At 36.7% G+C, this 12,296-nt stretch overlaps 1 protein-coding gene across 4 annotated transcripts in view; it reads left to right on the top strand.

Annotated features, from left to right (window-relative positions):
* Nucleotides 1-2,555: 2,555 nt before the first annotated feature.
* Nucleotides 2,556-12,296, top strand: part of LOC126188299 (uncharacterized) — a 192,857-nt gene continuing 183,116 nt past the window's right edge. For 3 of the 4 annotated variants that reach the window (XM_049929888.1, XM_049929889.1, XM_049929886.1), the window contains exon 1: nt 2,556-2,657. In XM_049929888.1, coding sequence (XP_049785845.1) covers nt 2,611-2,657 — 47 coding nt within the window. In that variant the 5' untranslated portion in view covers nt 2,556-2,610. Of the gene's footprint in view, nt 2,658-3,181; nt 3,299-12,296 lie in introns of those variants that run through there. The other variant, XM_049929887.1, reaches the window with a different exon arrangement.

Here is a 12,296-nt window from a genome sequence, read left to right on the forward strand (position 1 = left end):
CACGTTTTCAGGCTTAGTCACTCCCATAATTGGCAGTAAGAAATAAGTTTATTGCTATTGAATGAAACATATGAAGCTGTAACTAGAGTACTGAGGGATGCACTGTATTTATGGGTATCCTTTTTTCATCCACATACTTTTTGCTATTCATTACCTCCTTCACTCGCCAAACAAAGGGAGTAATGTTTGACACAGAAAATTTCTGTCGTACATGACACCTATCTTCCTTAGACTGATATAAACATCGAATTCCGCAAATAAACATTAGAACTAAACACGCTGCATTTGGTGAGAATACGTTCAGAAAGGTCACTGTTATGGTCGGTGATTACGTTATGTGAGGATCCCTATCGGCTACCAAAGTCACACATACTTTCGTATGTCATCATGGCCTCGGTTCCATACTTTCCTCATACATGCCTTCTGACCAAGATTTCTTACTCAATCACTCACATAAGTGGCAGTAAGAAATGATGTTAGCGTTATTGAATGAGACATATGAAACCCTTCATAGGCTAGTGAGGAGGTGCTCGCGATTTATGGGGATCCTTTTTTCATCTTCATATTTCTTGTCTTCATCACTTCCTTTACTCACCAAGCAACGGGGGAGACATCTATGACATTGAATGTTTGTGCTGTATCTGGATCCTATCACTGTTAGATATAACTGCCGAATACAGCAAAAAAGCATCAGAAATAAAGGCACAGGGTTGGATGGGAAAAAGTTCAAAGACTATTTTAGATTAGGGTAGCTGTTATGGTTGGAGAACATGTTATGTGATGAACCCTTTTGGGCTACAGAAGAGACACTTACTTCCGTATGTTATGATGTCCTCGTTGCACTACTTTCCTCAATCATTTGCCTTCTGGCCAAGTTTTTTAACTAAGTCACTCTCATAATTGGAAGTAAGAAATGAGTTTAGTGTTTTGAATGAGACATATGAAGCTCTTCCTTGGGTGATGAGGAGATGCACTCGCTTAACGGTGATCCTAGTTTCATCTTTGAATTTCTTGCCTTCATTACCTCCTTCACTCGCCAAGCAACAGGGGAGACATCTACAACATTGAAAGTTTGTGTCATCATTTTATCCTATCACTTTTACACAGATATAAACACCACATTCGACAAATAAGCATAAGAAATAAAACCACAGTTTTGGGTGGGAATACGTTCATAGACTATTTTAGGTTAAGGTCGCGTTAATGGTCGGTGATCACGTTATGTGAATATTCCTATTGGGGTACAGAAGTGACATAATTTCATATGCCATGATGGCCTTTTTGTACTACTTTCCTCACGCATAGCCCTTCTGACAAAGTTTTCTGAGTCAGTCACTTTCATAATTGGCAGTAAGAAATAAGGTTAGTGTTATTGAATGAGACATCCCATTTACCTGTCTTAAAATAACTGCAGTAGTCTGCAACCAGACTCCAATAATACCCACACAAGGACTAACCTTTCACATAACCACAAACAGAATGAGACATGCAAATGGAACATAGGACATATGTCAGTTAAATGACCTAGTTCTGAATTATAACAAATGACAACAATTCTGTTACATGAAAATAGAACGTGGTGATACTGCCGAGTATAGATCAATTTGTCAATTTTCACATACATAACACCTTAAGAGAATTAAAATTGAAAAATAGCTTTTTCCTTGCCAGAAAATGCAAAAGACGATGCTAACTTTCGCGTCCCCCATATGCATCCGCCACTGGGCTAAACTAACGGCTGTGACGTGATGTTACATGACAGACAGTGTAAATATGGCCTGACGTGACAGTGCCCTAACAGCCAGTGTGAATTGTCTTTTGGCATTCTACTTGATGAAATGTTTCTCATTAATATTTCGGTAAGTTGCGACGATATCAACTCTCTTGTTTCCCACAAAGTTCTTACAGCCCATGACGATATCCTCAAGGCAGTTGTTCTGCCAAGTTAAACACTTCTCAGTCATGTTTGCAGTAGAAGTTTCCAGAAACGACAGCAAGATGAACTGAATATCGCAACTTTATGGCACAAAAATATTCTATTTGCTTTGTGTACTCAACTTAATGAGAGTGCTGTCCCAGGGATAACTTACAGGAAAATAAAATGTCTTCATACAATAAGCAGCAGTTATACTGTAGTTAGTCCATTCCTGGAATAACTATCATTGGCTTTATCTCGCGATCGTACAACTGATACTAAATGGAAGAGAAATATCCAAGTCGACAAAGAACAAGTGCAATGCAAAAAAAAGTAATAAAATAAAGACTAATAGTACGCAAAAGCACAATATCCACTACTGTAATATGACTGAGCAGGGCGAAAATAGGTCAATGTCAGATGTTTGCAGATGACGACACCGTTTCTCCCACGAAACTCAACGCCAAACCTTCTTCCAGAGAAATCTTGACATTGTTGATGTGCCGTTCCGTTGACGGTCAATGTGAATGCCGTTATTTGAAATGCAGGGTGGTATGTTTCGACGTTCCGTTCCGTCCGATGTGAATCGATCCTTACAACGAGTGTCATTTGGTAAACAGAAGGCGCCATTTTGATTCGTGATTAGACAGTCACTTGTGTGTCGTCTGTGTTTTGTTATTCAGTCGACGAAGTATATGTTCCTTATTTCCTACGCTGACCCGAAAGGCAGGAATTCGAAGGTGTACTGAGATTGTTCTTTTATTACAGTTTATTGGCTATATTTTTTTTGAATGTAGATGACGAATTTCCCTTAAACTATGTAATAATTTCAATCGTATGCATATATTTGCTGTAATACATAAATAAAGCATTTTATGCCAAGGATTAACAAAACTGGTGATTGAATCCATTGCGATAAATTATAACTGTGTGAAATACTGACCTGCGGCATTGACGCTGGCGAGACATCTTTGACGTGTTGCGCGCACACGTACTAGCATGTTTGACAGCTATTCTGTTCAATAGACCAAATTCTTTCTTTTTTATGAGATGAACTTCAGCTATTCAAAAATTCCACAGTGACGCCCTATTAAGACATTTTATTTATAGAAATATACACAGTCACACAATGTGAGTTTTGTAAATTACAACAGTAATACTGATTTCATAGAACGCGCCAATTGAAGCGTGACAAGCAGCATTTCCCAAACGTAAATTGTTTACAATTTTACACAGAGGATGATGAAACGCACAGTGTCTGCTGCTATATTCACATTTGTGAGATTAATGCCGCGGTTGTATTCGAGTTCATCTTTTTGTCAGATTATTCCCCTGTCAGTGTACTTTTTCTGAGGGACTCAGGTCATTTTCATAAATGAATGCGTAGGTTGTTTTCTAGATGGCTGAAATTTTTATGACAGCAGTTTTCTCCACTCAATGGATACTGTAATAGTCGCAAACTGTCTCGTGTAAAACAAGCAAATGTGCTACCAAAGCATTCAAATTTTAATATTTCGTTCAAACTCGTTACCGGTTTTTGCCAATTGCAATATTTTTTTTTATTCCTAATATAATCCAAAACGTTATACAGATGTAAAAAACTGTGCATCATGTCACATACTGGGTGCTGTTGCCACACTGACGTCACCGATAGGATACTGATTTAAAATGTTGGAACATTTTCCTCTTCACTTTTGTATGCAAAACACGATAAGACATTATGCAAAACACGATAAGACATGCCCCACACTTTCATCCACTCATGGTTCGCCTATTGTGTTTCCATTTGTGAAAATTTACGTGCACATCTACATCACATATTTCATTAGTTTCATATAATGCAAGTGAATGAAATAACAGAAAGCCAACAAATTTAACCCATGATTTGTGTGGGAGCATTGTACCTCTTACATTTATGTTTATCATTGTATTAGGCTATCACCAACTTTGGGTCAGTTATTTTTGTCTGTTTAATTTAGAGTACATCTATAATGCTGTATGTAAAATTATTTAAATGCTTTGTTTGAAGTATTAGATATAAGCAATAGCTGTACAGTCAAAGAGGAAGGGAGTGGTCCACCCCCCCCCCCCCCTTTTTTTTTCCAAAGTAGCAGTGGCTGCTTTTGCATGTTGATATAATTTCTCTTTTCCACAGCCCAGGTGGTTTACTTTCATAGAGGGATTTATGGAACATGATGTGTGATAAATGAATGAATTCTAATTTTATACTTTTAGGTTTCAGGTTAAGCTCAGGTCAACATTCTTATGAGATTATGATTCATAACTAGGGAAAAAAGTCTGTTATGGTGAGCATAAAGGAAAAAAAAGCTGCAACTTTTTTTATGCACCCTGTATGACATGGCCTCTGTAGTGCCAACAATGCTGTTGAGTTATTTGCACATTTATTCTCAACAACGGATGTTGCTCTGCCAGAGAGACAAGATACATAAAGTTACTGCTTATGTACTGATATTTACAGTGAAAAGTGTACACTCTTTTAATTTGACATTTTAAGTATTTCAGTTGGTATCACTGGTTATTCATTAACTTCACCATCATTTAGGGGTTCATTATTTTATATAATTCCTGTGTGGCATTTTAGGTGTAATATGAGCATTGCTCTAGGATTATATCAGCACCCTCATCATCAAATAACACAGTGTAAAGGAAGCTTATGTATATGGCTGACCGTTTCCGATGCATTTGTTAAGAATTCCACATTCATCAAGTAACAGGTGACAATATATGAGAATTCTCCATTCATCAAGTAACAGGTGGCAGGATATGTATGCAGTTTTGAGCCAAAGTCTTAAATTGTTCTTTAGAACATGAAGACCCTTCAGAGATTGACATTTTGTTTTGTTGTACTTACTCAGATCACAAAAACATTGTAATCTAACAATATCATGTTACATAAATCTTGTAGGCACAAGTGTCATGATAGTATTCATTATTTGGATAATTTTTCAGATTTTATTTGTTATTCTCGATACGCTGAAGCCTAAGTTGTTTCACATTCAGAGAGATTTTCCCATTGACCCATATTTCTCACTAACTGCTTCTTCCTCCTCCTTGGCACCTCTCCACAATTTTACTCTCCTATTAATCTCTATACCTCTTATGTTTCTGATGTGTTTGAGGCCTGGTATTTCAGCGTGTAGATTTTCTTGTTGGTATGAGTTCATATTACAAATTAAAACTTTAAATCTACAACATGTTATATACCTCTTAGACTTGTGTAGGCAAAATAATTCAACAGAATATTGATGGGACACAGCAGTAACCAGCCACAAATTACTTTTTGATTACATTAGTAAAAAGCACCATTAGCACTTTTGAATTGATTTATACGAATTGATCATCAGACAACTTGCATGCTCTTGTTAAAATACGTGTCTTGATGTTTTAACAAAAGTTTGTAAGCGATTTTTTTATTATTATGAATGTATCAATTTGAAATTTATAATGGTGCCTTTAATAAACTAAAGTGAAACCAAATTGTGACCAATTGCTGGTATGTACCAGCAACATCCCTTATCACATAAGTCATACTGCTTTTATAGTGTCATTATTTTATAAAATGTAATAATTAATATTTAAATAGAAACATAGCAGCTGTAGTTTGTTTTTCATAGTTATACCCTTACCAGTAAATTTGACTCCTTTGAGACTTGTCATACAAATATATGCACTTTATTTCACATTTTCTCCTAGCTCCTCATATAACTGGCTGGGCAAGCCTATTCAAAGGTCAGAAACAGGCAAGAAGCAGACCTCCTCCAACAGGAGTATGTCAGATAGTGTTATTTGATATTGAAAACAAAGCTTCAGGTTGAGGACAAGTGTGCCATTGATTGTAAAACTTATATACTGAAAATTTTTCTGTGAAATTTCTCTCATACCAATACCTCCAGGTTGTATGGAGCATGAGAAGAATGACTGTGAGAATGCCTCTATGCATGATGTAATTAGTCTAATCTTCTTCTTGATCCCTATGAGAGCAATGTGTAGGTGGTTGTAATATATTCATAGATTCATCACTTAAAGTTGGTTCTAGAAATGTTGTAAGATTTTCGTGGGATGTTTTGTGTCTTTCTTCATCTGCCAGTTCAGTTCTTTCAGCATATTTGACACAATCTTCGGTGGGTTGAACAAATTTGTGACCATTGCCCTTCTCTGTGTATGTTCAATATACGCTATTAATTCTGTTTGGTATGGTTCCCGCACATTCGAGAGGATTTTTAGACAGTATTTCATTATAAGGTACTGCATCACCTGCGTAAAGTCTGAGATCACTATTAATACTGTCCACTAGGTCATTAGTGTACAACATGAACAGCAAGGGTCCCAACACACTTCCTTCGGGCAGACCAGAAGTTGCTTCTACATCTGTCGATGATTCTCCATCTGAGATAACTTGCCGTGTCCTTCCTACCAAAAGACCCTCAAACTAATCACATATTTCACATGAAATCCTATTTGATCATACTTTTCTGAATAAGCATAGACGTGTCTTTGGACAGCGAGAAATACTGCATCCATCTGACTGCCTTGATCCATGGCTTTCAGTATGTCATGTGAGAAAAATGCAAGTTGAGCTTCACAGTACCGTTCTTTTCATGATCCATTTTGGTTGGCATGAATAAGGTTATTCTGTGTGAGATATCTCATTATGTTTCAGATCCAAATATGTTCTAAGATTCTATAACAAATGTGAAGGATAATGGATAGCAGTTTTGTGTATCAGTTCTGCTACCCTTCTTGTAGATGGGTGTGACCTGTGCTTTCTTCCAACTAATGGGCACAGTTTTTTGTCTGAGAGATCTACAGCTGAGTATAGTAAAAAGCCACAAATTCAGTAACCTATATAATCTGATAGGGATTTCATCATGCCTAAGAGCTGGGTTCAATTTTAACATTTTCAGCTGTTTCTTAATGTCACAGACACTAATAATTTTGAATACTCTTTGAGAATAACTTGCTAGAGAAGAGCTAATATATTTATGTATTCAAATTAATTTTGTAGACAACCTGTAAATTCTGAAAGTACATTGCCATGTCTTTCCTTGTAACTAAATATGTTACCTTAAAGAATTCTCCTGGGGGCTTCCATACAATTTCACTGAATTTATAACAAAGAAAGTACAGACATATGCAATATGTGCATAAATTATAGAAAAGCACTATGGACCATTTATTCAACCAGGCTATTTTTTTTTTTAACTTGACTGTGAGTATCCTATTGCTGTGGTTGTTTTAACAAGTAAATACAGTTATTGCAAGTTCATTTTATATATGTCTAAAAATCTGATAGTAATAGATCGTCTACTTTGTTTTTGCATTTTTTGAAGTGCACAATTTTACAATTTCTGAACATTTCAAAGAAATTGCCAATATTTGCACCACTTTCAAATGTTATTAAGATCTGACTGGATATTTGTGCAACTTTGTTCACATAGAACTTCATTATAAATAACTCCATCAAATGCAAAAAGTATGAGAGTTCTGTTGACAATATCTGTGAGTTATTAATATAGAACATAAGCACAAAGCACAAAGAACCCCCTTCCCTGGGACAAGCCTGAAGTTACGTCTACTTTTGTTTATGACTGTCCATGCACAATAACGTGCTGCATACTCCTTACCAAGAAATCCTCAAACCAGTCACAAATTTTGTTTGATAACCTACATAATTGTACATCTGTTAATAAACACTGGTGTAGTACTGAGTAAAATGATTTTCGGAAACCAAAAAAATACTGCAGCCTCTTGATTGCCAGATCCATGACTTTCAAGACGTCATGTGACAGTACAAGTTGTGTATCACATGATTGATGTTTTCAGAATCCATTCCGGTTGGCATGGAAGAGATCATTTGGCATGATATACTTCATTATGTTAGAGCTCAGAAAATGTTTTGGAATTCTACAACAATAGTTTTGTTGTTCACTTTTGCTACCCGTCTTGTAGATGGGTATGACCTGTGCTTTCTTTCAGTCTTTGGGCACAGTTTTTTGTTCTACAGAATCTATGGTGTATTATGGTTACAATGGCAGGTAACTGAGCTTCAAATTCTGTATGAAATCAGTCAGTGATTCCATCATGCCCTCTTTAGTTCTAGTGACTTTGGTTGTTTCTCAACACATCTGTGGTACAAGAAGCCCATGGCGTATATTATCTGTTTCTTCCTTTGGAAAGTAACATTTGAAAATAGTGTTCAGGATTTCTGCATTTGCTTTGTTACCTTCAACCTAAATTCTTGTCATCTATAAGTGTCTGGACACTGGAGCCACTGACATTGTTTACATATAACAAGAATTTCTTTGATTAACTTCTTATGGGTGGGTTCACAGTAACATTTTTTTTTTTTCTTTCTTTTCTTTTTTTTTTTTTTTTTTTTTTTAACTGTCATGGTCAACTTTGACCTAAAGCTATTTATTCGTACAAACTGTTGTTGCATTTTCAATGGCAATTATCTAGTTAATTAATGAAGAATTGTGTTTCAGATATTTTACAAGTTTTGGCGTATTCCAAAGCACAATTTCTATATAACTCCACTTGACAGTGGCCACACTGCCAAAACTGCAATAGGGGTATATGAAAAAATAGTTTTAAAGTCAAAGGTAACCATGTTGTCTCTGAATTTTGTGAGAGGTCTTTCAATAAGATTCTGCTACAGTAGTCATTGAGGGCTTCATGCCCTGCCCTCTTGACAGCCAAATGTGTTCCATTCAGCATCTCTCCATCTATACCCTTACATTATGTTTTACACCTTTTAGCAGTAGTTGCTGTTTCTCTAGAAGTTTCTTTACAGTTCTGTATACCTGGGAGATCCCTCCCATCATGAAGTGTTCTGTGAAGTAAACATCTATCGTGTGCATTCTTTTAAACTTGAACCACGGCTCTTTTAAATGTTTCTCTCTAGAGGTAAATGTTTGGTGTTCCTGTTTGAGATGTGACATAATTACATCTTTATCTAGATTACTGCCCATAGAATACCCATCCTGCTCTAACCTGAGCACGTGCTCTATTTCTAATGACCATGTTGTTGACAGACATTAAACTGTAATCATCCCTCTCATTTTTTACTTAATAATGTTTTGCAGGATATTTTGTGACTCACACCACTTACGAAGCTGTAACTATCCCAGCTGAATATCGGATGATTAAAGTCTCTTCCAATTATGACATTATGATTGGGGAACATTTGCACTAATGAAATGAGATTCCTCTACAGTTTTTGGCTACATGTGGATGGTACTTGATAGAAAGATTCAAATACAAGTTCATGCCCACCCTTGATAGTGAGTGTCTCCCATACAATCCTGCATCCAGCTTAAATTTAAGTCCTGGTTAATTTGAATTTTATGTTTAACACAAAAAATATATTAGGCTACCTCCATTTCCCATCCCCCTATCCTTGCAACACTCATTTAGATTCACCCCAAAGTCTCACTGATGACAAACAAGATTTTAGTCAGCTTCCTGTACATAGTTTCTTCAAGCAGTTTAAGAGACTGACTATAAGGTTAGGCAGAGTTATTTGCGGTTATTATATGCGGCAAATAGAATATTAATTTTCTGTCTGATAGTGCTAATCAAGAACAGAAACAGTAGCTCATGTTCACTTTTGAATTATTTTCCACAGTGAATTTCCCAGTGAGGATTGAATTTAATAGTTCAGCAGCCATTGACAACTTAAAAAAAAATAGCTTCGGCAATTTAGAACACTCTAAAAACTTGGAAATTTAGGAGATAGGACCTGGATAAGTTTAAACAACTGAACGTCACCAAGAGTTTCAAAAGGAGCATTAAACAATGAATGACTGAAATAGGTGAATGAAATATAGTAGAAGATAAATGGATAACTTTCAGAGAAATAGTGCATAGAGGCAAGAGAAGAACAACTGAGTGAATAAGGCAACATGGAGTCGAAATCCTGGGTTAACACAGGATAAGTTAAATTTAGTTGATGGAATAAGTTATAAAAATGCAGGTGGCGTAGGGGAATACAGGCATCTAAAATAAGAGATTGAAATAAAGTGAAAAATGGGTAAGCAGGAATGGTTAGAGAGCAAATGCAGAGATTTAGATACAAGGGAAGATAGATGCAATTTATAGGAAAACTAAAAAAAGGATCTGTATGACCATAAAGATCTCAGATGGAAAGCCAATAATAAACAAAGAAAAGAATGCTGAAAGGTGCAAAGAATATAAAGAGGAGCTTCCTTTCTTCCTATCAGGTGCCCTTTATCCAGCCAATGCTGGAGCAAGGCTTGTATGGCATTTCTCCAGTTTCACAGAGAACCAACCTTGTTTGTATATAGGCTAATGTTATGGTGGGGTTGCCAGTCCCAAAGGCATTTTAAAGCTATTGCCAGCTCTCTCCTTCCATGGGGATGAATCTGCATACCACTTCTCTCTGTGTCCAGTGTAATCACATGGTCAACTGTGATGTCATTTTCGAAGTGTTGTGTATCTGAGTTGGGACGGGGAACTAGCTCAGTATTTAAATGGGTGTATGTGGAAAACTCCCTAAGAACTACATCTAGGCTGGTTGGCACACTGGTGTACATCACCATGTCCCTTAAGCGGGCACTTTAACACACTCAGCCATCTGGGCAGGTATAGAACAGCTATATTAAGGAAATAAACTTCACAAAAATATGGAAGAAGCAGTTGAGGATGAAGTGGAGATGTCAAACTGTGAGAAGAAGTATAATTTCTTTAAAAAAATATCCAGTATTATAACCATCAGAATGTTTAATATTGTTTCATAGTGTTAGTAGAGGAATTATTGGCAAAATTTAAACTAGTTGTAAATCACACTCTGGGGAAGTATGGGGCAAGTGGACTGAGGACAGAAAAGACTCACCATTCTTTAATGATAAAATTTGGAGAATACTGAGTGAGGAGGCAGCAACTATTACAATATTGCTACAAAAAAGAACATGGAAATGTTGACAGCTAAAAGTTAGTAAAAATGTGTGCATCTATAAAGAAGATCAGTGTGCAAACCATACAACAAACAACTCCCACCACCATTCTCTAGTGAAAGATCTGTCTGAAATTTTTTTTACATAAAGTCATTAAATGGGTCAAAAGCTTCTATCCCGCCACTTGTCAACTGACCTTATGTGCTGAAGTTTTAAATTTAGCATTCACGGTGGATGATCAAACAGAAATACTATCATTATACTGTCACAAAGTCTTCCATTTGGACGACATAATAATAGGCATCACTGCCATAGAAAAGTAACTGGAAGAATTGAAAACAAATAAGTAATCTGGTCCAGATGGAATCCCAGTTCAATTTTTCAGAGGTACTCTACAGTATTGGCACATTATAGTGAATCTCCCACTAAGCTACTGGAAAAAGCACAATTGATTCATTTGCATGTGAAATGTAAAAGAATGGACCCACAAAATTACAAACCAGTATCCATTACATTGGTTTGCTGCAGAATTCTTGAGTATTTTCCACATCTACATCCATACTCTGCAAACCACCATGAGGTGCATGGTGGAGGGTATGCTCATTGTACCAGTTATTGGGGTTTCTTTCTGTTCCATTCACGTACGGAGGTGGGAAGAATGATTGTTTGAATGCCTCTGTGCATGCACTAATTATTTCCCTTCGTGGGTGATTTGCAGGAGAGTGTAGTAAATTGGTAGAGTCACCAATTATAGCCAGTTCTTGAAACTTTGGTAGTAGTCTTTCTCAGGATAGTTTATGCCTATCTTCAAGAGGCAACCAGTTCAGTTCTTTCAACATTTCAGTGACACTCACCTGCAGGTCAAAGAAACCTGTGACTATTCATGCTACCTTTCTGTGTATACATTAAATATCCCTTCTTCTAACTTAGAATATAATAAAACTCCCTGAGACAGAGAAACTCCAGTCCACAAATCAGCATGGATGTAGAATGTGTCACTCATGTGAAACTCAGGTTGCCCTTTTTGCGCATGATGTGCTGTGAGCCTCGGATGGAGGGCAACAGGCAAATTCCATATCCTGGATTTCTAGAAAGTGCTTGACATGATGCTCCACTGCTGACTATTAAGGTTCGAGAGCACAGAGTAGGTTTCCAGGTACATGAATGACTTGAAGACAGAGTGTTCGTCGGAAACAAGGGTATTGTTAGAAGTCCCCTAAAGAAGTGTGATAGGGCCACTCTTGTTCTTTATATACCGTACATAAATGATCCAGTGGACAGAGTGAGTAGCAGTCTGTGGCTGGTTGCTGAGGACACTATAGTGTACAATAATTATGATTGTTGAGTTAATGTGGAGGGATACAGGATTTCTATTTGGTGTGATGAATGATAGTAACTTACTTCCCATTGGGAAAAACTATCCTGTAATGTTCAAATACAGTATT

This window comes from Schistocerca cancellata, chromosome 5 (genome assembly GCF_023864275.1).
Source record: "Schistocerca cancellata isolate TAMUIC-IGC-003103 chromosome 5, iqSchCanc2.1, whole genome shotgun sequence".
NCBI lineage: Eukaryota > Metazoa > Arthropoda > Insecta > Orthoptera > Acrididae > Schistocerca > Schistocerca cancellata.